Below are 27827 nucleotides of genomic sequence, written 5' to 3' on the forward strand. Positions count from 1 at the left end.
ATGATAATATATTTATAGTGTTATGAATTAAATCAGCCAGCAAGAAAATGGCTTTTTGTAAAACAATTATTTTTATTATTAATTATTAATAACATAACATTTCTCACTTAACCCCACTATGCACAAATGTGTGTGTGTGTGTGTGTGTGTGTGTGTGTGTGTGTGTGTGTACACGTGTGTGCGTATGTGCGTGTGTGTGTGTGCATGTGTGTGTGTGTGTGTGAAAACCCAAACCATTACAGTTTAAGCTTAATTCTGAAGCGATGATTTTTAAAGTTCAGTCTCAGAAAGCTTTTGTATGAAAATCAAAGTCTTTACTGCTGTTCAAAAACAATTATGGAGTAAGTGTGAGGCATCAGGTTTCTTTAAATTGTTGCTCAAAAGCAATAATGAACTATTTTGAAATATCAAGTCATCAGGGCCTCTTTAAAACTCACAAATTTCTTTTGTGGAGTCATTTTCAGAGCAATGTTTCTTCATACAAACAATTTTCTCTCTCTCTCTCTATTGGATGGAAATTTTGGAATCTATGTTCCACACAAAGAATCAGTCTTCTTTCTTTCTTGATCTCCATCCTCTACTCTGGCTAATCATTTCCCATTATTCGCTCAACAACATTGGTGTCATCAGCAAATTTATAAATTGAACTGAGCCAAATTTGGCCACATAGTCATTAGTGCAAAGAGAGTAGGGGACACAGCACACAGCCTCGGGGTGTCCCCATATTGATGGTTAGCATGGAGGGTGGGATGCAGCCAATCCACACTGATTGTGGTCTGCTGATGACAAAGTTGAGGATCCAGTTGCAGAGGGATGTTCCCATACCTTGAAACATTGGTGATGTATCTTTACCTTTGCTATATAAAGGCACTGTTGACTGCTGAGTTTCTCCAGCATTTGTGTGCTTTTTCACTTAACCACGGTGTCAAGAGAAGTAAGTTTTACCTTAAATCACAGTGAGGAGGGATTTCTGCAATTCCACCAACTCTTCTGGAATCCCAACTCTTTCTTCCATCTCATATCATTGGTAATATAATGCAAGTTCTTGAAATGAGGCAAGCCTGCAGAACCTCATTTGCAGGTTTGGATGCCAACCTTCCTTCACTTGAGAAGAACAAACACACCCTCTAATCTCTTTGAAGTGCTCAAGCCCAAAATGTTGGTGTTGTATCTTTACCTTTTTTACATAAAGGCACAGTTTGACCTGTTGAGTTTCTCCGGCATTTGTGTGTTTTTTCACCTAACCATGGTGTCAACAGAATCCTGTGTTTTACCTCTAATCTCTTTACATCACTGAAGTTCTACTTCCTTGTTGTCATCCAAGTAAACTTCCATTGTACCTTCTCCAGGGCCTTAATGACCATTTTAAAGAATGGTCCCCAGAAATGTATAAAATATCCCAACTATGGCCTAACCAGATTGAGTTCTGGTTCTTGAGTCCAGTATCTCTATTTATAAAGACAGATATATTCTTCTTATTTTCATATTGCCTTATCAGTAGGCTTGTTTCTTCAAAAGGTTGTGAAAGCACATGAATATTGCATGATATTTTGTAAGGAATATATCTCCATGTTGTTTTCTCTTTAAATGCCTTGTTTTACTGCCATTCAGTTCTATCTGTAGCCCCTTTCACACTTGCCAGTGATCCCAGGAATTGAACGCCAATCGGCCTTTAAAGTGGCAAGTGTGAAAGCAAAATCTGTTCAATGCTGGCATCAGATGACGTCATCTCAAGTCAGGGATTGCCAGCCTTAGTACAAACCCCGGAATCTGCAGACTCTGACATTGAGATCAGGCAAGTGTGAAACGGGCACTTGCATTGCAGGCACTTCTTATTAAAGGTAGAACAGACCAAACGCCAGACCAAGACCCTCGCAAGTGTGAAAGTGTTCAGTGTCCCAGTAAGGAGTGGTCTAGTGTAAAAGGCCAAACCCCCATTCCTATATCGGGACACTGAATGGCTGATTTACTGGGATGTAAATGTGAAAGGGCCTTATGTTTCTCCCCATTTCAAAAATCTGTTTATGTTCTCCTGAAGTTCACAGCTATCCTGTTCATACTTAACTCATTGGCATCATTTTCAATATTTCAGGTATGTCCAAATCTTGGTCATTCAGATACAGCAAGAAAACAATCCTTTGAATATAGACCACTGCAGAGTCCAAACCTTATATTTTCTTGACAGAGAAACCTTTCTCAGCTCCCCATATCACATCCAATTACAATAATGGGAAATAAAGAATTAGCATAGATTAAATAATTTAAATAATTAAAGAACCAAAAACATCCCCACAATAATAAATAGCAATGGTCCAAATTGGAGGCGGGGGACACTTAAAACAATTTATTTAACTTGAGTAAAAGTACTAAACAGGCTATAGAGGCTAACATTGGCTCTTGGATCTCATGACCTGCACATTTAAGACTCATCAAAAAGACAACAGATAGTGGATTGTTTGGTTATAGCACACCAAAATCCCCCAGTTTGTGAAGAAGTTCCAGAAGACATCAGTAATTGGTGGCATGCCAGTGCCTCATTTACTATATTCAATCTATTCCAGTAGTTCTCAACCTTTTTCTTTCCACTTTAAGGGATTGCTTAAGGTGGTTTATGCGGGTGGAAAGAAAAAGTTTGAAAACCACTGTTTTCATCGTTGTTGAGTCGTTATGTGCACGGTTTCATGACGCCAAAGGAAATGAGCCAATGACAGTTTTTCTCAAGCAAAATATTTCAGTAAAAATATTCACATACCACTTTAAGCCATCCCTTACTAATCACAGAGTACCGATGGCATAGGGATTACTTAAAGTGGTATGTGAATGAAAAGAAAAAGGTTGAGAACCACTATTCAGAATCGGAATTTATTGTCATGAACATGTCACAATATTTGTTCTTCTGAAGCAGCTTCACAGTGCGAACATTTGTATAATCCACCTTATAAAATAAATTTTAAAAATAGTGCAAGAAAAAGATAAAAGTAAGGCAGTGTCTCTGGTTCAATGTTCATTCAGGAATCTGATGGCATAGGGACAGAAGCTGACCTTGTGTCACTGAGTGCTCATCTTCAGGCTCTTGTACCATGTAATTATTTAATAGATGGATGAAGGGATTGTACTGTTGTCAACTTTGTTGATGAATTAAAGGCAGGTGAGTTAATGCGTCGTAAGAAGGATTCAAGGAGTCTGCAGAGTGAATAGGTTGGTCAAATAGACAAGTATTTGGAAGATGGAGTATAAATTTGGGAAAATATGAATTTACACAAGTTAGAAAAAAGAGTGTTAACCTACCAACATTATTTAACAGAGAACAAATATAAAATGTTGTAGTAAAAGGGATCTGGGGGGGGGGTCATGATTTATCAAACTTGTGTTAGCTTGGAAATAATTCTGAAGGGTAATGGAATGTTGGACTTTATTACAGTGGTATGGAGTGTAAAAAGGAGCTAGGATCAACCCCATCTCACACTGCTGAGACTGCAGTTGAAATTTTGATCTTGAAGTTAGGAAAGGATGTGCTTGCTTTGCAACAGTGCATGGAAAGATGACCAGGTAGAATGTTGAGATGAATATGTTGACGAATGAAGAAAAGTTCAGCAGGTTGGCCTATGCATTGGATATGTCTTATTAAAACGTAGGATTTCGAAGTGGAATGATGGAGAGGAGACTATATTCTGTAGTGTTGCATAGAACTAGTACATAGGTTCAAAAGAAAGGATCACCCATTTAAGGTGCAGACGAGAAGGATTTTCTTCACTAAGAGGATGTGTATTTTCAAAATTCTCTACCCCAGAGAGCCATGGAGGTGGAGTCAATAGATCTTTACACACCATAGTGTAAAAATGGGGATTGCTGGGAAATTTTCCTGGGAACCCTCCCGTGAATCGGTGGTGTGAAAATGTTGCCCTGGAAAACTTACCCAGGTTCGTAAGAGATAGGGACGTGGACCTGGGTAATTTCCCTGGGCCACCGTCTCCTTGTGGAGTGAAAAGGCAAATGGCCAAGCAGGGGAAGAGTTGTAATGTCTGTGCTTGCGTGCTGTATCACATAGGTGATTAAAATAAAGAATCATACCACCTGACAACAGCGGGATGCTTCAGGATATTGCAACAGTGGCTCAATGCAGAATCAATGGCCATCAACATTGCCCATAATTCCCCACAAAGCTGGGACCACTCTGCATTTCCCAGAGCAGTTCCAGCTTCACGAGCGATTATAGGTAATGAAGTCAGCCTTTAATCCCGCGTTGTGCTGCAGTCATGACGTGTCGAAGTGGGGGGGGGGGGGGGTGGTGGTGACAGAAGGCTGGGTGACTTACTGCAGTGAACTGGGATTCACTGGTAGTGTGTTGTGCTGATGGCTGGCCCCATCTCCTGGCTCTGCCCTCATCTGCTCACATATAACTCTTGTTTCCCACCTAAACCCAGAACCCTTCCAAAGACTACTATGAGACCCTACCCATAATTATAAGCTAATTAAATTATTTGTTCTTCCTCTAGTCGTGAGAGCTTTTATTCGCGCTACAATTTTATTAACTTATTCTCTAAACTATGGAAGAGCTACTCAAGCCTGGTCTGTTGCTGATAGACCCTCTGTCCCCTGACACAGTTGAGGAGTTCACGTCCTGGCCTATCTGAACGTGACCAGAGACATCTTCCACACTGATGAACTCAGGAAGTCTGTACTCGTTTGGAGGGTAGGAAGGAAAGGGTATGCAGCCATCAGGGACTGCACTACATATGATGCTGCCATCTTGGCATTGAAGGCTCGGTACCTGAAGTCACAAAACAAGGTCCTAGTGAGGCACCAACTCACTTTACGTTGCCAACGGCCAGGAGAGACCATCAATCTGTGGACGCTTGCCAAGAAGTGCAGGTATGAGGCGGCTACGGGGCATGTTCGTGAAGAAGAACAGATCCTGGACACTCTAGTTGTGGGCGTCCAAACAAGGTACAGTCACTACTCGAGTCGGGTAAGAAGGACCGGGCTAGCCACGTTGAGCTGGCCAAGCTCGATGATGATGACCTCCAAGCCAGTGAGCTCGCTCACCCAGGTGACCCCTTCCAAGGTCTGGCTGCTCCCGCTAATCCAGCCCTAACGGCTGCCACTTCTTGTATCAGAGAGTGCTTTTTCTGCGGAAAGAGCCACCATCCCTGATCTCGTTACTTGGCTAAAAACTTAGTGTGTTTCAGCTGTGGCAAGAAAGGGCATTGGGCGAGGGTTTGCCATGCGAGGTGAAGTCTGGGGATATCCGTGGCCTGCACCACTCCCGGATCCAATACCAGCCCCAAGCCGTCTGCCCCGAATTCACCCGAACCCACTTGCTGCGTTACCCACCGATGGAGGGTGGCAGTGGCAGTGAGGAAACGGCACGAAAAGGCTCGGTGGTCATCTTGCTGCAATCCAAATTCAAACTCAGCGCCATCATCGTCGGAAGAAGAAGGAGGGCAGCCATCTTGCTGTGCCACGAGGTTGACACCATCTTACCCACACAGGGCAACCCAGGAGAGTGGGGGCTACTCAAATGAGGAGTATGGAGTCTCCGGAGTCCTATCCTCGATGGTCCTTGATCAGGACGGACCTCACCAGTTCAGCAACTCCATAGTGACAGTGAAGGTGAATGGCCATTCCACTAAATGCCTAATCGACACGGGCTCTATGAAAGCTTCGTAGACTCTTTCTTTGGCTTGGCTTCGCGGATGAAGATTTATGGAGGGGGTAAAAGTCCACGTCAGCTGCAGGCTCGTTTGTGGCTGACAAGTCCGATGCGGGACAGGCAGACACGGTTGCAGCGGCTGCAGTGGAAAATTGGTTGGTTGGGGTTGGGTGTTGGGTTTTTCCTCCTTTGCCTTTTGTCAGTGAGGTGGGCTCTGCGGTCTTCTTCAAAGGAGGTGGCTGCCCGCCAAATTGTGAGGCGCCAAGATGCACGGTTTGAGGCGATATCAGCCCACTGGCGGTGGTCAATGTGGCAGGCACCAAGAGATTTCTTTAGGCAGTCCTTGTACCTTTTCTTTGGTGCACCTCTGTCACGGTGGCCAGTGGAGAGCTCGCCATATAACACGATCTTGGGAAGGCGATGGTCCTCCATTCTGGAGACGTGACCCACCCAGCGCAGCTGGATCTTCAGCAGCGTGGACTCGATGCTGTCGACCTCTGCCATCTCGAGTACTTCGACGTTAGGGATGAAAGCGCTCCAATGGATGTTGAGGATGGAGCGGAGACAACGCTGGTGGAAGCGTTCTAGGAGCCGTAGGTGATGCCGGTAGAGGACCCATGATTCGGAGCCGAACAGGAGTGTGGGTATGACAACGGCTCTGTATATGCTTATCTTTGTGAGGTTTTTCAGTTGGGTGTTTTTCCAGACTCTTTTGTGTAGTCTTCCAAAGGCGCTATTTGCCTGGCAATGGTGCAGCCGAGATAGGTAAACTGGTTGACCGTTTTGAGTTTTGTGTGCCCGATGGAGATGTGGGGGGGCTGGTAGTCATGGTGGGGAGCTGGCTGATGGAGGACCTCAGTTTTCTTCAGGCTGACTTCCAGGCCAAACATTTTGGCAGTTTCCGCAAAGCAGGACGTCAAGCGCTGAAGAGCTGGCTCTGAATGGGCAACTAAAGCGGTATCCTTCCAATTACCATATATTTCTCATGTCTCATTTGCATTCTATGCATATTCAATAATATTGTATAGTGTATCTGTCGTTTGAAGGGGGGAAAGATTTGCCTCTGGTGCTGTTGGGTCTGGACTTACTGTGTCACCTTAAAAGTGTGACCTTGGAGTATTCTGGTCCCCTCTCCCCATAATGGTTTGGAATGGAGGGCCCCTAAAATCAGAACCTACATTCAGCCTTTCCATGCTGAGTATCTAACCCCCATCTCTCTTCCTCTCATATGTAGTGCAGTCTGTCCTCAGACTGCAAACCTATTGCTACCAAGACCAGGAGGTACAGCACAGCAAACTGAGATTTCATAGTCTGCTTGATGAAGGTATCATCAAACTTAGCACCAGCCCATGGTAATTACAAATGGTAGTGGTAAAAGGGGAAAACAAGTCTGGGCTAGTAATTGACTATAGCTAAACTATTAATTGGTACACATTCCTGGATGCATACCCCTTCCCTCAAATTTTGGATATGGTGAATGATATTGTGCAGTATCGGGTCTATTCGACCATTGACCTGAAAGCTGCTCATCACCAGCTGCCAATCTGTTCCAAGGACCGTTTATATATGGCATTTGAGGCTAACAGTCATCTCTATCAATTCCGGAGGGTCCCTTTCAGTATCACTAACGGAGTTTCTATCTTCCAGAGGCAGATGGACAGAATGATGGATGTGTATGGGTTGAAGGCTACCTTCCCTTACCTCGATAACATCACCATCTGTGGCCATAGCTATATGACTTTAAATATTAATGGAATACATAACCAAATCAAAAGGAAGAAACTGCTAAATTTACCATCTGTGGCCATACCTTGGAAGATCATGACGCCATCCTCCAGAGTTTTCTCCATGCAGCGAAAGCCCTGAACCTCACTTATGACTCTAACAGGTGTGTGTTCAGGACTAAATGTCTGGCTTTCCTTGGAGAATGGCATCATTGGCCCCAATCCCAATAGGATGCGCCCCCTGTTGGAGATCCCTGTTCCCACGACCACTAATGCTTTTAGGAGATGCCTGGGGCTTTTCTCATATTGCATCCAGTATATCCCTCAATACACTGATAAGGTTTCCCTGCTCTTAAAAGCCACTACCCCCTCTTGGCTGAACCCCAAGTGGCTTTTAATACCTCTGAAATTGTATTGCGAAAGCCACCATGCACATGGAGGATGAGAATGTACTTTCCAAGTGGAAAGCGATGCTTCGGACGTAGCCCTGGCCGCTAACCTCAACCAGGCAGGCAGGCCAGTTGTATTTTTTTCTCGGACATTACAAGGCCATGAGCTCTGGAACCCATCAGTGGAAAAGAGGGTTCAAGCCATTGTAGAAGCCGTGAGGCACTGGAGACACTAACTGGCTGGTAGGAAATTTACGCTCCTCGCGGACCAGCACTCAGTAGCATTCGTGTTTAATAACATCAAGAGGGGAAAAATCAAAAATGACAAGATTGCTCAGTGGAGGTTCGAACTCTCCACCTACAATTATGACATTTCCTATCGGCCAGGAGCTCTTAATGACCCTCCAGATGCCTTATCCAGAGGCTGTGCCTCTGCTCACACCAGCCAACTGCAGTCTCTGTATAATGAGCTCTGCCATCTCGCATGTTTCATTTTGTCAAGGCATGCAATCTGCCCTACTCCATGGAAGATGTCAGGGAAATGACCAGATCCTACCAGGTCTGCATGGAGTGAAAGCCACACTTCTACCACCCTGTAAGGGCACACCTGATCAAGTCATCCAGGCCCTTTGAACAGCTCAGTGTTGATTTTAAGGGTCCTCTCTCCTTCATGAACGGGAACACTTTCTTCCTCTCTATCATTGATGAGTCCTCCCAATCATTGATGAGTCCTCCCACTTCCCATTCACCATCCCATGTCCAGACATGTCCACTTCGTCAGTCATAAAGGCCCTAGATTCCATTTTCTCCCTGTTCAGGTATCCCAGCTATATTCATAGCGACCGGGGCTCATCCTATATGAGTGATGAGCTACATCAGTAGCTGCTGCCGAGGGGCATCACATCCAGCAGGACTATGAGCTACAACCCCCGGGGGAACGGGCAGGTTGAAAAGGTAAACACCACAGTCTGGAAGGCTATCAAATTTGCCCTGAAGTCAAAAGGCCTTCCAGACTCACGCTGGCAGGAAGTCCTCCCTATGGTGCTCCATTTAATCCGGTCGCTAATATGTACCACGACAAACGCTACCTCTCAATCTTGAAAGAAGGTCGACATTGGGAACCACATTCCCAACCTGGCTCACCACTCCTGGTCCAGTCCTTCTCAGGAAGCATGTTAGAAGCAAGACTAACCCCCTGCTAGAAAGGGTGAAACTGCCCCATGCCAATCCCACCTATGCCTATGTAGAGTACCCGTATGGCAGAGAGGACACTGTCTCCATCAGGGACCTGGCACCCACCGGAACAGTTGCCTCAAAGTGCCCTGCGAGCCATGGAGGTCATTCTCATACCCCCAGTCTGGCCCTCAGGGGATCGGGTCATGAGGAAAGTGTATCCCCCTCCACCGTAGAGCTGGAAACCCATCCTGCCTCTCCTCCCTCGCAAGGGGACCAGAAGATCCAAGGAGTCCAAGGCCCCCCAGTGCTAAGGCATGCCAACAGAATCTCCAGACCCCCGGACTGCTTAAATCTGTAAATTTGTAAATAACTGTATATTTTTCAACTTTTTTTTTCTGAACCCATGTTTTCTGTCTTCACTCACAGACCCTGCAGGAAGGGGTGAATGCAGTGAACTGGTATTGTGTTGTGATGATGGCTGGCCCCGCCTCCTAGTTCCGCCCCCATCTGCTCACATATAACCCTGGTGGAGTGCCTAAACCCAGAACCCCTCCAAAGACGACTGTGAAACCCTATCCATAGTTATAAGCTAATAAATGTGTTTGTTTTCCCTCCAGTCGTGAGAACTTTTATTCATGCTACACTTACCCTTACTTCTGTGAGTGCCTAACACACCATCGCTGAGGGCTGGACCCCCCCTAAATTGCCAGGGAGGGCAAATTAGAGGAAATTTGGACCGTGATGTGAAAGGCCTGGGAGGTCCTGCTTTCCCGGGTATTTAACCTGGGTCCAAGTAGAGTCACCACTTGCCAGTGGTGTGAAAAGGCCTATTGAATGCATTCAAGATAGAGGACCCCACCTTGCACACAGCATCTGCTTGCTTCTCCCATTGGGAAAAACATGCAAAAGTATCAAAGCCAAAACCACCAGGCTGAGGAACACTTCTTCCCACGGGCAGTGGGACGGCTGAAATGTCTACTAAAACAACTCTGTGACTCTACTATTTATTAATAATATTTATTTTAATATATGTGCATCTGTACTGTGTATATGTATCATTTGTCTGTATGTGTGTTATGTCTGTACACGTGTTTTAAACTATTCTACACCATGGACCGGAAAATGCTGTTTCATCGAGTTGTGCTAATATTATCAGATGACAAATAACCTTGAATTGAATTTGCACCATTTGAGCATTGGACTAAATGTTCTGTACTTACGATCCCTACTTATTTTCAAATATAAATTTACCATTTGAAGCTGTGTTTTCCGGAATATCTGCATTTATAAGGAAGTGTGGAATATTGAGGTCAAAGTTTCTGCCCAGATGACCACAGCTACCTAGAATGCATCTACTCTGGAATGAGTGGCTTGTTAACTGTGAGTAGAATCACATTTATAGGACCTTAGCAGATATGGGAAAGCCCATTCAACCCATCAGGTGGCAGCTCCAATTAGAACAGTTCCTACCACCCTGCTATTTATCCTTTTTCAGGTGCCAATCCAATTGCCTTTTGCAAGACCTGATTAGACTTTGTTCTCACCACCATCAAAAATCACGAAATACAAAATTGTTACTGCTCTCTACATAAAGAAAGTTCTTACCTAAAATCCCTTTGATATCTGCTGCTCAAATTTTTCTGCCCATGGTTATTTGCATATCCAGTTACAGGAACGGATTCCCTCTCTATTCTCCTGACCGTTCCAGGCATGACCTTGTACCATCTATCAATCTCCCATCCACCTTCTTTGCTCGAATCATAACAGATCCCAGTTAACTCTGTAACATACATCTGTAACTTACATGGTACATCTTTTCTGCACTTTAAAGGGGCAAAGTGCCTCACCAGTACATCTTTGGGAGATGGTGGGAAAATCACAAAGTCACTGGAGAAGCATGCAAACTCCACACAGCATCAAACCCAGGTTGCTGTAGTCATGAAGCATCACCAATTCGTACTCTGCCACCATTCTGCATGAGTTTCATTGTAGTTAATCTTGCCTTGTGACCTTGCCTTTGGGACAAATTTATAACATGCTGAGGCACTCGTCACAAGGAGAGATCCTCCGCCTGAGAACACAACATTTTCTTTTATGTCAGGAAAACAGCACAGCTGACGAAGATTCAGGGAAGATCATTTAAAATCGGTAAGTCTGGGATGAGTGAGTTAAATTTAATACTGATCTATGGTAAATGTAGCTTCTGACTGTGAAATCACTGCACAAGCAGCAAAAGTTTGCGTAGTCCAGAGATTTAAAGCAGAGTGAAACCTGGTGTTACTTTGCAAGGCCTTTGCAGTCTTTTTAACTATACTAAAGGATGGTGCTCAAACATCTCCTTCCCTGGCTAGCTCACGATTCTAAGAAGAAAAATTTCAAATTATTTATTAAATTGAGGAGAAACTTCCTCATCCTCTGTTGCCATAGTCGGACGTGGAGGGTGTCATTGGGTATATTAAAAGCGGAGTTTCTTGATAAGCGAGGGTGTCAAAGGTTAGGGGGGAGAAGGCAGGAAATTGGGGTTGAGATGAAAAATATATCAGCCATGATTCAATTGGCAGAGCAAACTAGATGGGCTGAAAGACCTAATTCTGCTCCTACATATTATGCTCTTGTGGTCTTAAATTGCTTTGATTCATTAGCTAATTCCTTTCCACGTCTGGTGGTAAGGATGAAAAACTGTTATCTGAGCTGAAGCATATAATCGCACTTTTGATAAAAAAAATACATTTGTTCAATCCAAACTTTGTGGAAGAATTTACAAATAATTCAGGGGGTGCTTTACCATTACTTGCCTGTTTCAGTAACTTTCCACAAGGTCCTATGACTGATAACAATTCCAGCTTCATCCACAGATTTGCTCACCTCTGCGCCTGGACTCCAACCTCTCCCTTAAGAAATGTCACATACTCAGTACTCCTGAAATATAGACAACCTTATCACCTGGTTGGACTGTACACAGATAGATGTAGAGAATGAAATAGCAGCAGGGGGAAGCAGTGAATAAGTTTTAACTTGTGTCAGATCTATCAAAGGGCAACAGTGGTAGATAATGGGGTACAAACTGGAGACCCAAGTCATTTCCACTAGGCCACCTCCTGTTAAGGAGAGAAATGACTGCATGCCTTACACTATTTTAGCCATATCAGTGGAAGAAGTCTCAGCTCAGTGCAAAGGTTGGCAATTAGCCTCAGAACCCTAACATGTCCTTGAAATATACATTTTTCATTAACTGAAAACAGAGGAAATACTCAGCAGGTTAGGCATTTTCTGTGAAGAGAGAAACAGAAAATTTTAGGGCAATTAAGTCACCAATGCTGCTGAACTTGCATGGTATTTCCAGAATTTTCTGTTTTTAACCAAATCTTCCAACATCTTCAACATTTTCCTGTGAAATTTTGCTGGATTTTATTTTTTTAGTACCTTCTTTTACTCCCCACTAGTTCTGACACTTTTGTCAGAGATATGTTGTGCTTTAGTTTGGAATACTTATGCATAAATCCCACTTTTGAGTCAAAAGATTTTAACTCCATTTCATCATAATTCATTCTGTAAGATCAGTGATTAGGAACTACATACATCTGATTTATTTCCTGCTTGTTGTTTCACTGTGTTCTTGAAATTATTACTTAATTTGCTTGTTAATTTTACTCTATAGGACGCCTCAGGATTTTTTCCCAACTTATTGGCAAGCCAATGTCCTTTGTTCTCTGTAATGCTCAAACATACAGAGCTGTTCCTTGACCAACTAAACATTTGATTTAACCTCCCATTATTCTCCCATCCTTTACTAAAACTTTTTGAAAAGGCTTTTGGAAAAAACAAATTCAATCCACATTCAATTGCCAATAATGCATACATCACTTTGAGAAATGTGCAATATTATTCATATTTTAAAAAAATTTTAAGCAGTTAGCCTGGATTCATTCTTCCAGAATCAGAAATAGTGACTAACTCAAAGGTCCCTCATAGCCATTGGAGAAAGTCAAGGAATCCCATCTGGGATTGTTCAGTTCTGTAAAGCTCTGTATCATATAAAGCTGCCTTTGTCACAAAGACAAATATATTTCGCTGTATAAGTCAAGTCTTGAAACTCTCAAAACTCCCTCAAAAAATGAGGGTTCACATATGCCAGATATACCAGTACTTTTGAGACCTTAAATTCAACTCAAATAACCACTGGATGCTGATTCAGCGTATAAGTTGACTCTTGAAAAAAAACAAATTTTCGTTGAAATTTTTATTGAAAAAAAAGATTTACAATCCTTCAAACTCGCTATCATCGCATGAGGCAAAGATGGTGGCAAGTACATCTCCTGTTTAAACAGTCATCATGTGGGCCCCAGGCAGCTTCAGCTTCGTCGCCAGTGTCCCACAACAAATCATCTTCTGTACCATCCATTGCACAAGAGATACTGCACTTTTTAAATGATTTTATCGACTTTCACTTTATCCCATACTTTGAGTGCAAAGTCACACATCAAGTGAATAAGATGCTTTCCTTGGTGGGTGAATCCAGAACAAGAAGGTGCTCACTTAAGACAAAGATGAGGAGAAATTTCTTTAGCCAGAGGGTCGTGGATTTGTTAATTCATTGCCACAAACAGCTGTGGAGGCCCAATCATTGGGGGGGGGGGGGTTTAAGAAGGAGATTGAAAGGTATCTAATTAGTCAGAGTATCAAGGGATATGGGGAAAAGGCCAGAATTTGGAACTAGATGTGAGAAGTTTAGCTCAGAGTGGAGTTGTGGAGCAGACTTAATGGGCCTTTATCTTGTGATCTTGTGATGTTGCACCCTTTGTGAATGATTTTTCTGCACATCATCCACGTATTCCATTCTTCATGCACATGGTCTTTGAATGGCTTGTTCAAGCAGACATTGAGAGGTTGCAATAGAGATGTCACCACCCGGGGTAACAGCCATGTAAGTATTATTCAGTGCTAATCTCCTTTTAGTCTTCTCAGTTAAGTGGCTACAAAACATTCCTAGACCAGCATAAATTGCAGGCCGCCTGTTCCACACATTGTCTATCCATAGTTTTACACATTTTCATCCATCTTCATTTTCATGAAAATGTACAAAAATACCTGTGGGAATTTTACTTTAGATTTAAGTTTGCGCTTGAAGATTACTAAGTGTCTTAACTTCATCCCATTGACAATGTACGATAACATCACGTCCTTTCATAGCCTGTACTCTGGTTTGCACAATTTTCACAACTTTTCATTCCATTGTTCTATTGCCTATCATGTCGAAATTCATGGAAGTTTCGACCATGTTTCCAATATTTGCCAATGCAAACTATTATTTCTGCCAGTTCCATATAATAAACTGGTGAAACCTACATCTTTATGATCAAGATCCTTTGGTAGTTTCTGAGCAATTTTTGATTTTTGTTGTAATACCAGATTTGTCCTGTTCATGAAACAGTTGGCACCAGCCTACTGTAGCTTTAAAATCTTTACTGCGTTCTGGGTGCAACTTCAGTGCAAATGCTCTTATTTTATTTTACGTGACTATGTAGCAATTTTGTACCCATGCTGCGATGCGATTTTCCAACTCTGGCCAACGAGTGATTCCTCTTCTCATCAAACATTGCCTTTTCAGTATTTTTCTTAAAGTCTCTCCTTTCTTCCTCCAGTCTCTTACCAACTTCTCATATATACCAAATTTTCTTGCAGCAACACAGTTGTTGGTTTTCTTGGCCATTCCATAATAATTACCTTTAGCTAACACCCAACAGCTCAGTCATCGTGATTTTTTTGGGGGGGTCGACCTAAATACCAGTCAACGCTCAACAACTCAGTCAAAGCAATTTTTAGTGGATGACTTATATGCCCGATATATGATAAAACCATTAAAATGAGGCTGAAAATGGGGATCAACCTGTCTGCCAGTCGATTTATACATTGAAGTAAACAGTAACAATAATTATTCAGTTTAACAAAATCCCTCATAAGCAGCAAAAGGGGCATATCATGTAAAGTAGAAGAGTCAAAAATCTACTGTCAACTTGGACTTTTCAGATGTTCTTCCATGGAACCAGTATTTCTTTTTGATATTACTTCTTCTTATTAAAGTTACTTCACTATTATATTGATTGCACTTGAGTGATTTGATTACATTGAGATACAGGTACCTAACCTTTTATTCAGGATCGTCAGGACCGGACACTGGCCGTTGTTTGGAATCTTCCAGATTTCGGATTCATTTTAAAATGGCGATCCCTTTATGCAAATACAATGTTTCAAAATCACACAAAACAGGGGGTGTGGGGTGTTAAATGAATTTAGATAAATAAAGGCCATAAAAGACCACAATATCACTGGCATGTTTTTTTTTAAATTTTAAAGTAAAACTTCAAAATAAAACTGGCTCAGACATCACAGACTTCTCAAACAGTGCAAATGCAGTCAACGCACATTACAGCTCTGACACTGGAGACTATCAAACTTCCACAATAACTCTCTGCGCAATCGATAATGAAAGACACTACTTTTTCTGCATCTCACTGCTACCCATAGGGGACTCTGCAGCTCTCTTTGCCACGTTCATAGTCTTCACAGAGGCTTCTGACTGGTAGTGTCGACTGGGAGGGCAGATGGCGATGACACCCAACAGGGAGCTGCTCTTATAAAGTGATAATCCCACTAACCACCAGCATGTGCCATGAAGGGTCGCTTACTGGGTGATGATACTGCAAATTATCGACCCAGAATGCAATGGGATTCACAGGAGTTAAGCAAGGGTCGCATCAGGTCATGTTTGGTGCCAAACTCCATCTTTGATGAGCAGATGTCATCTAACAAAAAAATGCCGGTTTTTGGAGGTTGTCGGTTTTTGGAATCCAGGATAAAAGGTTAGGCACCTGTACAGAAGTGGGAATTTTACTTGAAAAGCTGCAATGTTTGTGAAAGTGGTCCTTCTACAGTGGTATTAATCAATTTTGTCTGAAGTATTGACTTTGTGATAATTAAAAAGAAATGACAAGAAAAGAAACTCACAGTATATGGCACTCCATTACATTGCTACACTTTTTCTTCTCAGTTGTCGAGGTCACAATTTTTTCCCCAATAGAAACCTACTGCATTCACAGTGCCCTCCATAAAGCTTTGAACAAAGACACTTTTTAAAAATCCTTTATTTGCCCCTGTGATACACAATTTTAAATTTGTAATCAAACAATTCACACGTAATTAAAGTGCACCTTACAAATTTTATTCAAGGTTATTTGTACACATTTTAGTCTCACCATGTAGAAATTACAGCATTATTTATACATAGTCTCCTCACTTTAGGGCACCATAATGTTTGGGACATGTGGCTTTACAGGTGTTTGTGAGTACTCTTACACAGCAAGATACAAACCATGGCAAAGGTGGCATGCTTTGGATCTTGCATAGTTCCTTTACTCCTCCACACTTTGCTCTTGCCACCACTCTGATACAGGTTAATCTTAGTCTCATCTGTCCAGAAGACCTTTCTCCAGAATTCTGCAGGCTCTTTTAAATACTTCTTGGCAAACTCTAATTAGCCACATCCTTTCTCTGGCTAACTAGTGGTTTGAATCTTGCAGTATTGCCTCTGGATTTCTCTTCTGCAGACATTTGTTATTGAAACATCCACACCTGCCTCCTGAAGAGTGTTTCCAATCAGTCGGACATACATTTGGGGATTTTTCAGAATTATGATGAGAATTCTTCTGTCATCAGCAGTGGAGTCTTTTTTTTTTTAAACTTTATTTAAAATTTTATGACATGAATAAAATAAAAATTACATTTAAAGAAATAATAAAAAATAAGATAATAAAAATTAGAATACTACATCATTAAACTACACAAATTAACCCCCCCAATAATTATAACACAACATTAATCATCTAATTTAAAATTAGTCCAACCCTCCCCCCCCAAAATAAAGAGTGAAGAATTAATTAACAATGTTGTAAATAAAATAGAAAAAACCCCACTTACAAAAAAAGGATAAAACTTAACAACAAAAAAATTACTAACAACAAAAAAAATATCAATACTAAAATAATACCCTTAAACATATATTTAAATCAAACATAATTCATGTATTTAACAAATGAAATCCACTTTAAAACTAAATTCAAATATTAAAGTCATATATCAACCACATATCTGTTATACAAAAAATCATAATTAATACATAAATACAGAATTTCCATTAATACCAAGTTTCCTTTATAATTCATCGAAAGAACAAAAACATCCCTTAGAAATACAATCAGATAAACTTTTTATTCCCTTCCCCTCCCCTATATAAAAAAAAAGAAAAAAAAGTTCAAACTCTTATAAAATTCTCCATATTCTTCATTTATAACATCTTCAAAATTCTCTACCAAAATTAACTTAATTTTATTAAACTCTTCTCCCTCAATGTTTTTGTACTTAATTTTCTTCTTCTTCTTATCACCTTTCCCCTCATCTTCCTCTTCATCTAATTCAACATCCTCAATTTTTGACTTATTATCTTCTGTGACATCATCCTCTTAAAAAAGAAAGAAAAAAGAGAAAAAAAACCCCAAAAAAAGAGAAAAAAAGGAGAGAAAAAAACCTCCTAATTCCCTCTCAATTACAATCAAAACAAAAAGAGTTTAAAAAAAAATTATTTAAAAAAATAATTAAAAAAAACCTTCACTTCTTAACCCAAAAATTAAAAAGAAAAAAAAACAGGTCGGAGGTCACAACTACCTCCTCCTGTTTAAACCGCCCAAAGCGGTAACTCCCCCAAAATATTGGGTGTGAGATAACTCACAGGTAGCTGATGACTTTTGGAAACTAGTGCCCACCCAGTTCCCTCTCCCAACTCCCATTTCATTAAACTATCATCATTATTTAAACTATTTAAACTCTTTTCAAAAAAAATATAAAAGATTTATTTTTTTAAATCAACGTTACCACTTCGATCACCATTGCTTCCATTTCTTTTAAAAATCTGGATACCACCTTACATCTCTACTCTCTTTGGAGACCTTGAAGGACTACATCGTTCCTGAAACTGCATGATTGGTAGAGAGTGAGCAAAGTCCATAACCTCTTTAGGATTGTCAAAGAATTTTGGCTAATTTCCATCCTAAAAAATCTTCAGTACCGCAGAATACCTGAATGTTGCCCTGTCTTTTTTTCCACAACCGTTCTTTCACAGAATTAAATTTGCGTCGTAATAGCATAGTATTAAATCTCCATCTTGAAGCATTCTGAACATCTTGTGAACTCAAATATTCTAATAATAATGAATGATCCGAAACCAATCTAGCCTTATACTCCACAGATGTAACCCTATCCTGCAAATGTGCTGATATTAAAAAATAATCAATTCTAGAAAAAGAATTATGTCGCGAGGAATAAAAAGAAACATCTTTCTCTGTAGGATTAACTCTTCGCCAAATATCAATTAAATTCAAATCTGCCATCATATTAATCACTTGGATTGCCATCTTAGACTTCTTAATTACTCTTGAGTACTTATCCAATAAAGGCTCCAACACCACATTCAAATCTCCCCCAACATCACATTAGAGTTCGATTGTCCAAGTAATAAAGACATATCCACAACAAAAGCTGTATCCTCAACATTAGGAGCATAAACATCAAGCAAAGTCCATACCTCATTAAAGATTGTACAATTTAATTTTAATAATCTTCCACCATTTTTCTCTTCACTCTGTAACTAAAATGGTAGATTCTTATGTACCAAAATTGCCACACCTTTTGCCTTAGAATTAAACGAAGAATAAAAAACGTGCCCAACCCATTCACATTTGAGTTTCAAATGTTCCTTATCTATTAAATGAGTTTCCTTTGCCATTGCGACCACCGTTTCTTCCATTTCTTCCAGAAATCAAATTTCCTTCTTGCAGCTCTGCCCTCTTTGGAGACCGTGGAGGACTACGTCGTTCCTGGAATTGCATAATTGGTAAAGACTGAGCAAAATCCATAGCTTCTTTAGGATTATCAAAGAACTTTGGTTGATATCCATCCTGAAAAATCTTCAGTACCGCAGGGTATCTAAATGTGGCCTTATATCCTTTTTTCCACAATAATTCTTTCACAGAATTAAATTCACGTCGTTGAAACATAATTTCCTGACTCAAATCCGGATAGAAGAAAATACGATTACTCTGAACCATCAAAGGAGATTTGTTTTGCTGTGCATTTCTAATAGCCATATGTAAAATAGTCTCTCTATCACAGTCATTTAAACAGCGAACCAGAACAGGTCTTGGATTCTGTCCTGGAAAAGGTCTCCTTCTCAAAACTCTATGAGCCCATTCCAATATTAAACCTTCAGAAAACTTATCTTGTCCCAACACTTGTGGAATCCATTCAGTGAAAAATTTTCTTAGATCTGGCCCTTCTATGCCTTCTGGCAAGCCAACAATTTTCACATTATTCCGTCTGGATTGGTTCTCCAAATAATCAACCTTTTTTGCTAAATTTTTATTCTGAATCTGTAACGTTTCAATTGTTTTATTCACATCTTGCAATTGATCTTGTACATCAGATAATCCTTGATCACACATCTCAAGTCTTTCAATAGTTTCAACTTTAAAAGCTCCATAATCAGCCATCTGTTGAGTATTGACATCCACCAATGCATTAATCTTAGAAGTAAGATTATTCATAGAATCACCTAAATGCATCATTGAAGAAAATATCTTATGTTCAAGACTCTTGAAAAGTATATCAACATCAGTAGATCCAGACATGGTGGGATTCTGCTGTTCTTGTGGAATCAGAGGACCTTCTATCCCTTCTTTTAATTTAGTAGCTTTTCTTGCAGTTTGACTCCGTGTAAGAGCCCCTGCCACAGACCCCCCAGAAGTTCAGGAGGCTGATGATCAGAGTTATCTTTGATCCAAACCTCCTTTAAAAGCTTCGTTACGTCAGTATCTGGAAGAGCTGATATAACTGGTGGTATAGCAGTCAAATAACAACTCTTTAACTCTCCAACTGGTGGCACCCCAGCTAATTCAGCAGTCAAAATCTCAGTAACAACACTCACAGTAGACGCTGTTTGAAATACTGGCATCCGGCCAGCCCTTTGTTCTAAAGGCAGCTGAAAACGACCTTCAGAAGGACTTACGGAATCAGAACGGAGCTCCAAGGCCGAATTCTTCACTTGTTTTCCTGGATCCATTTCACGGTGAGTCGTGGCTTTTTGTAAACAAGCAGGCTCAGATAATTTCAGAAAATATAATTTTTTAACAATCTGTTGATGTTTCCTTTTACTTTTTTTAAACAAATGTACCATTAGGTATTAATTCAACATCTCATACTATTTATAAACTTTTTAAAAAAGTTTTAACGGGCACTTAAAGACAAAACAATAAGTTAGAGTCAGGAGAGGACTGGAAGTCACGTCTGTTCCTTACGTCATCTTGCCACGCCCCCAGCAGTGGAGTCTTCTTGATGATATTCCAAACAGTTGATTTTGGTAATCCTAAGGTTACTGTTTTATTCTTGTTTACCAGCCTCATAATGGCTTCTTTCACTTTCATTGGCACAGCTCTGGTCCACATTTTGAAAAAGGCAACTACAGACTCCAAAGGTGATCAAAAGCTTAGAAGCAAGCCAAGCTCTCTCATACTTGCACCAATTAAACATATCTGAATAATCACAAACCCTATGAAGCCAAATGTCCCAAATTTTATGGTCCCCTGAAATGAGGGGACTATGTATAAAAAGTACTGTAATTTCTATATGATCAAACTCTTTTTTCTTTGGCTTGGCTTCGCGGATGAAGATTTATGGAAGGGTAAAATGTCCACGTCAGCTGCAGGCTCGTTTGTGGCTGACAAGTTTGTCAGACAGGCAGACATGGTTACAGCAGTTGCAGGGGGAAATTGGTTGGTTGGGGTTGGGTGTTGGGTTTTTCCTCCTTTGTCTTTTGTCAGTGAGGTGGGCTCTGCGGTCTTCTTCAAAGGAGGTTGCTGCCCGCCGAACTGTGAGGCGCCAAGATGCACGGTTTGAGGCGATATCAGCCCACTGGCGGTGGTCAATGTGGCAGGCACCAAGAGATTTCTTTAGGCAGTCCTTGTACCTCTTCTTTGGTGTACCTCTGACACGATGGCCAGTGGAGAGCTCGCCATATAACACGATCTTGGGAAGGCGATGGTCCTCCATTCTGGAGACGTGACCTACCCAGCGCAGTTGGATCTTCAGCAGCGTGGATTCGATGCTGTCGGCCTCTGCCATCTCGAGTACTTCGATGTTAGGGATGAAGTCGCTCCAATGAATGTTGAGGATGGAGCGGAGACAACGCTGGTGGAAGCGTTCTAGGAGCCGTAGTTGATGCCGGTAGAGGACCCATGATTCGGAGCCGAACAGGAGTGTGGGTATGACAACGGCTCTGTATACGCTTATCTTTGTGAGGTTTTTCAGTTGATTGTTTTTCCAGACTCTTTTTTGTAGTCTTCCAAAGGCGCTATTTGCCTTGGCGAGTCTGTTGTCTATCTCATTGTCGATCCTTGCATCTGATGAAATGGTGCAGCCGAGATAGGTAAACTGGTTGATCAAACTAAAATGTATATAAATACCATTGAATAAAATCTGGAATGTACATATTAATTACGTGTGATAAAGGTAAAGCTTCCATTATTGTCACTTAATACTACATTTTAGAATGTAACATACAGGAAATCCATCAACTCTGTCTACCAATAGAAAGTCGAGCGCCCTCAGAGCAATGAAGCCCCAGCAAGGATCAAACTTATGACCCCTGGTTAACAAGACCAGTAATCTAACCACTGAGCTGGTTGATTACAAATTTAAAACTGTGGAGCACAGGCACAAATAAAGGAAAAAAGTGTGTCTCAAACATGATGGAGGGCACTGTATATAATGCAATAACTGACGACAAAAAAAACTCAGCATTTAAATCAGTTGTTTTCCTCTGAGCTAGCAGATTCATTTTTCACTGCTGTGTTAAATGATCATTGTTATGTTCTGGACTATAAACATTTATCACTTGATTGAATTAAAATATTGATGGTTTAATGACACATTTTGGACAGTCTTTTGAAAATATGCAACATTATTCATTTATACTTAAAACTTTAATCTGTTGAAAATATCAGTATTGAGAAGAATGATAATTGTTAGAAAATATTTTTTTGGACTGCTAATTGACAAATTGGAGAAACACAGGATGACCTGTTTCCTACAAATATTTATCATGTACAAACTGTTAAACTTCCTCTGAGCAAAACAGATACTGCAAAGTTCTACTTGAGCAAAGTCCTGATTTTAATTCTGTGGATGGAGGCCATGTTCTCCCTGAATCTCTTGGATTCTTTCTTCACAACAAAACCTATTTCATTGATAATCTTTTGATCAGTTGTCTTAATAATGCACTTAAGATAATTCAATATTAAAAATAAGGTTGTAAATTTTCCCAGGAAACACTATGATCTTTGAAATTAATGGTGAAATGTGTTTTTTTTTGGTTAGTTTCTGAAAACTAAAATTTCACTATCCTTGACATCTCTTAAAAGCTTATCTTTCTGGGTCCTTTTCATATTGCATATTTTTAAGAGAAACACTAACCTTCTGTTGGAAATTGCATTAATTTTTCAACTATTTTAATACAAATATTTTTGCAGGCCTGGATTGGCAATTATACTAAGCAATGAGCTACCTCCTGAGGCTGGTAACGACCATAACTGAATTCAGACAGTCGCCAGACAAGCTGCAATTTACAGTTGCTTGAAACATCAATTTCCATCAATCTTCATTCATGGAAGCGTGCATTCTCAGATACCTCAGTCTCTTTTTTATCCTGGGATTTTTAATCCCCAAATTCCAGGCTGAATGTTACTGGCACACAGAAGGTAATACGGTAGCACTTGAAGTGCATCCATCTTTTACATTAGTGACCTGTTTATGTTCCAATCTACTATTGCTTTAGTGGGCACTAAATTCTAATTTTTATACTTTTGCCTGGTTTGTATTAGGCCATTTTAATACTGACTGTGTTATAGTAAAATGGATAAATATCATCCATTGTCTGCCATCTAAAAAATGAGATTTTTTTTAGCTAGAATATTAGTTTTCTTTTTAAAGACTTACTTTTAAAATTAGTTAGCAGTATAATTGTTCACATGCTTTATAAAAATAGTTCTGGCATAAAATCTATTTCTATACACTAATTACGGAGGATCGACATGATACAACAGGTTAACTCAACCCTCTTGACTTTTTTTCCCCTGAATAAATTCTGTGATGTCTCTGAGTTACTTGGGAGGCTTCTTAAATAACTTAAGAGATGCAAGATTCATATAACAAGAGACTACTTACTGATGTCTTCCGCCATCTCAGGAAACTATACACACACACGCGCGCGCGCGCCCCAGAGTGGTGCACTAGTTACGACAGTGAGAAGGGTGTATTCTTATGCAGTTATAAAACAGTTCACACTATCTTGACTATATAACAAATCCAGCTATAATTCCATTGTGACACCATTTTCCAAACAACTGAAAATAAAAGTTCGTATTTTCCAGATGTCTGTCAGCATGGTGAACACAAGTATAAAGTTGGTGAAATGTGGAAGACTGAGGACTGTTATCAATGTAGCTGTATAACTACGACAAAAGTTATTTGCTGCAACATGTAAGTGATGTATCAATCTGTTATTGAACATAGATACTGAATTGTACTAAAAGCAGAAATTCTGGAAAAACTCATAGCACCCAAAGAAGGTAAAGATATATTATGACTTTTCAAGCATGAGACCTTCTGCAAGGAACAAGCAGGCATTGGAATAAAGACAAGACTGGCAGGGGAGGAGTCCAGGCCAACAAATGATGTAAATTGTATACAAGAGAATTGATTTTGTTTCTGTGAAAGGAGACAGAAGGAGAGGGGGGGAAGGAAGGGAGAGAGAAAAAATTGGAAACCGGAGAAGTCAATTAATGCTATCTGGTTGAAGGGTGCCCTGCCCAGATAGAAGATGAGGTGTTGTTCCTCCAATTTTCAGGTGGCCTCAGTCTAGCAGTGCATGAGAACATGGATGGACTTGTCAGCAAGGGAATGGGACAGGTAATTGAAATGGGTGGCCACGAGGAGATCCATGCTATTGCAGCAGAGAACTGAGGTGCGATCTCCCAGTCTGCACAGTCCCTCTGATGTAGAGAAGCCCACAGGAGCACCGGATGCAGCAGATGAACTATAGAGATTCACAAGTAAAATGTTGCTTCATTTGGAAGGACTGCATGGGGCCCCAAATGGTGGTGAGGGAGGATGTATGGTGCAAGTGAGCATCACCTGGAGTCTCAGGGTAGGTACCAAGGGGACAATTGGTAGGGAGGGAGGAGTGGACAAGGGAGTCATGGAAGGAGCAATCCCTGCAGGAGGCAGAGAGGGGACTATGTGTTTAATGGTAGAATCATGTAATAGGTGGTAGAAATGGGAGGGGAGGATATGTTGGATGCGGAGACTGGTAGGGTGGTCGGTGAGGTCAAGCAGAATCCTGCACAGTCAGTGGTCGGTGAGGTCAAGCAGAATCCTGCACTGCCAGTCAGCGAAAAGCAACAGAAACCTTAAATTTTCTTTCAACAAAGCAAATATGCTTTGATCATGGAGCACAGATCTACTAAATTGTCTGGCAGATCTTCTAAACTGGGCAAAAATATTGCAATGTCTCAGGTGAGTGCCCTTCATCAAGATATGAGCGAAAAACATGCAGGCACCTGAATAAAAAGGTTGGAAGAGAAAAGGGGGAGGTTAACAGGAAGATGAGAATTGTTAGTTATTTAACTGGACCTGTCTCCTTTTGAGGTGCAATATTGAGAATCCATCTTAAGCACCCTCTACAGGCAGAAATCCTTAAACTAAGTGTACATCCTCTACTTCCAGGATTCAAATCATAATCCAAATTCTAAATGCTAAAATTATAGATCTGAGAGTAGAGAGAGGGTAGTTCTGTTCAAAATGTCTACATGCTCCACATAAATATACTCTCAGCCTATAATATACAGCATATTAATTTATCACTTTTTATTCACAACCTAAAATACATATTTTGTTCCAGGTAGTTTATTATTGCCCAAATACTTCATTCTTCCCATTTCTAAGAACTTTAAAGATGCAGGCTTTGGAACATTTCAGGTCTCCAACATGCTTCTATCTCACACTTGGAAGACGAAGAAACAGAGCAAATGGATTGTTGCTTGGCTTGTTGTAACTAGGGAAGCCCTAGTTACCATAATCATGGAAATCTTGATTTGCAAGCCTTTACTCACATTGGTGGCAAGTTCCCAGGAAAGGGGGTATTTTCTTTTAAACACCATTTTAAAATAAATGACTGCCATGTGGTTTCCTTCCAATGACTCTTCATATCTACTCCAACAGAGGATAAACTAAAACTTACCTCTCCAGAGAAACTTTGTATTTTTTAAAAACTGAATATATCAGTTAAAATTCAAGAATTTTAACTTGTGGCTGCAGGAAGGCTTGTCAGTTATTTTTGTTTGAATTGAATTGCTCTTGATAGAGCCATAAAGTTTGATGCATGAGGTGACTTTGTCACCTCCGGTTCCAGTTTGCTTATCTTACAATGTCACTCCTGTCCTTTAATTCATATTGATGTTCCTGTTCAGAATTCCAAGGTTATTTCTGTGGGAAATCTGACTGGGTTGACCACTGTTGCTTCATGGTCAACTATAAAGGACAGGCAAAAGATCTGACTTCATAGAGTATATAAATTTTATTAAAATATGAATTGTGTAAATTATAATTGAAGTGTAATTACTGGAACATTTATATTGAATGCAAAATTAATTTGAATTGATGTCTGTTCAGGGTAAATTACACAGTTGATTTGCGTCAACCTTGTAAGGTTTGGTACGATTCAACGACTTGCCAGCTCTCTCTACTCTGTGGTCGCTATAGAAAACAGCAATTGAAGCGCTCTAAGAAATCAATTACATTTTCTAGAAACATACTGAACTCTATTCAAAGTCACTAAAATAGTAGAAAGTCATAATTTGAGCAAAGCCAAAATAATTTGAATTTATATTTGATTTTATGAATATATATACCCACACATTGTTTATACTAATATATTAAATTTATGCTGCAATATGTTTGTCATTTATTAGTCATATTGTATAGAATGCAGCTACAACCTGCAAAAGTCTTGCGTGAAACTTAATACTGTACTTCATGTTCCCCTCACAATTACTGGGCTAGTTACCAAAGCAGATTTACATATCCCTCCTTTTCCCTTTTAACTGAATTCATGACCTCTCTTGTCATGCAAGGCTCTCTTACCTAGTCATCCCTGTACTACTTCTTTACTGGAACACACTGGTCCTGGACTCTAATGACCTGGCCCTTAAACAACTGACATGTCAATTGTGCACTTGCCAAATTACAGTTGCTCCCAATTGACTTCCTCCTTACTATCTTACTATGTCATCATTTTCCCTCCCTCAATTTAGTACATTCCCACGAGATCCTAGATCCTTATTCAGAACTATCTTGAAACTTAAGGACGTGATCACTATACCCAAAATGCTCCCCCACTGACACTCTAATCACCTGACCAGGCTCATTTCTCAGTGCAGGGTCTAGTATGGCCCCCTTCCTTTTATAATTTTTTAAAAATTTTTCACACTATGAAGCATATTAACCAAAATACACAAACATTTCCCTCTTGAATATACACTGTCATTTTCTCCCCTTTTCCCCCCTCCCTCCCATCCCCCTCCCCACCCACTAAACGTTCAACACATACATTAAACCCATTAAACAATGTCGTCACACAATGAAAATAAACAAGAAAATTGTGTCATCTACTTTTACAACGGGGTCAGTTCATTTCGTCTTCTCATTTTGTCTGGTTGGACCATCGACATGCTGCTTCCAAAGAATAATCCCTAGATGCACAAAATTTTCTCCCTCTAAGCCTCTGACACATTTTCCTCCATCTCCCTGCAGCTACTGGAAGGCTTAATGTATAACCGTCAGAGTGATTGCACCTTTCTTATTTCATATCGCCACTCAACACTGCCTCAGTAGATGAGCCTTTCATTACATCCTCCAAGAGTGAAGCTGTGACACTCCACCTCTTTTAAGTCCCTCTCTTTCCTGTCTAAAACAAGAGAACACAGGAACATTGAGCTACCAATTCTGTCCCACTTTCAGCCAAGTCTTTGTAGTGGCCTCATCATAATTTCAAGTATGGATCAAGTTCATCTGCCTTACTCACAATATTCCTTGAAATAAAACAAACCTTCAACCAATCAGTTTCATTGTAACCATTCATCTGTCCTTTCTTTTCAGACCACTTGCCATAGCATCTGCCATCCAAGTTTGGCATTTCTAAGACATAGCTGTTGCAAGCTATTCCTCACCTCTCCAATTTTAGGCAAGCAGAGGGTCACTGATCAGAGCAACAGATTAATTTCTCAGTAGTTCTATCTTGAAATTGCAAGTTTCAAGGGAACTTAAGAATAATGCAACAAATGAAAAAAGTGCAGGAAATTCTTGTCATTAAAGAAAACAAAAATGAGAGGGGGGGGTGGGGGGTGGCTTGGGAGGAGGGAGGGGGGAGAAAAAGTCACTGTATATGTGTGAAAAAGAAATAGTGTATATCATGGCTAATGTGATTTATGGTGTGAAAAATAAAAAATTTTTAAAAAAAAGAGGATTGAGAACCTATGGAAATCCAAAGAACAAAACCAATTTCTATTTAATTTGTGCATTTCCTCTTGTAATCAGCATTTAAAAACAATGTATATGATTTTGAAATATTGTTCTTTTCTATATTCATGCAAGTGTTACATTAAAATGGCAACCCTATATTAAAATGTCCTGAAAACTTTTAACTTTTGTATTTTTGTATTAAAATCA

The 27827-nt window shown here is 40.3% G+C and overlaps 1 protein-coding gene and 1 long non-coding RNA gene across 8 annotated transcripts in view; one reads left to right on the forward strand and one right to left on the reverse strand.

The window, feature by feature from the left end:
- LOC138757219 (calcium and integrin-binding family member 2-like) overlaps positions 1-10939 on the reverse strand; it is a 64359-nt gene extending 53420 nt beyond the window's left edge. The window contains exon 1 of one of the 2 annotated variants that reach the window (XM_069924208.1): positions 10747-10939. In XM_069924208.1, coding sequence (XP_069780309.1) covers positions 10747-10755 — 9 coding nt within the window. In that variant the 5' untranslated portion in view covers positions 10756-10939. Of the gene's footprint in view, positions 1-10547; positions 10683-10746 lie in introns of those variants that run through there. The other variant, XM_069924206.1, reaches the window with a different exon arrangement.
- Positions 1-27802, forward strand: part of LOC138757220 (uncharacterized) — a 107112-nt gene extending 79310 nt beyond the window's left edge. For 3 of the 6 annotated variants that reach the window (XR_011353424.1, XR_011353425.1, XR_011353426.1), the window contains 3 exons: positions 22574-22801; positions 23474-23582; positions 25773-27802. This is a non-coding gene — a long non-coding RNA (uncharacterized lncRNA). Of the gene's footprint in view, positions 1-10894; positions 11091-13749; positions 13867-22573; positions 22802-23473; positions 23583-25772 lie in introns of those variants that run through there. The other 3 variants (XR_011353422.1, XR_011353427.1, XR_011353423.1) reach the window with 3 other exon arrangements.
- The last annotated feature ends 25 nt before the right edge of the window (positions 27803-27827 follow it).

This window comes from Narcine bancroftii, chromosome 3 (genome assembly GCF_036971445.1).
Source record: "Narcine bancroftii isolate sNarBan1 chromosome 3, sNarBan1.hap1, whole genome shotgun sequence".
In the NCBI taxonomy this organism is placed as follows: domain Eukaryota; kingdom Metazoa; phylum Chordata; class Chondrichthyes; order Torpediniformes; family Narcinidae; genus Narcine; species Narcine bancroftii.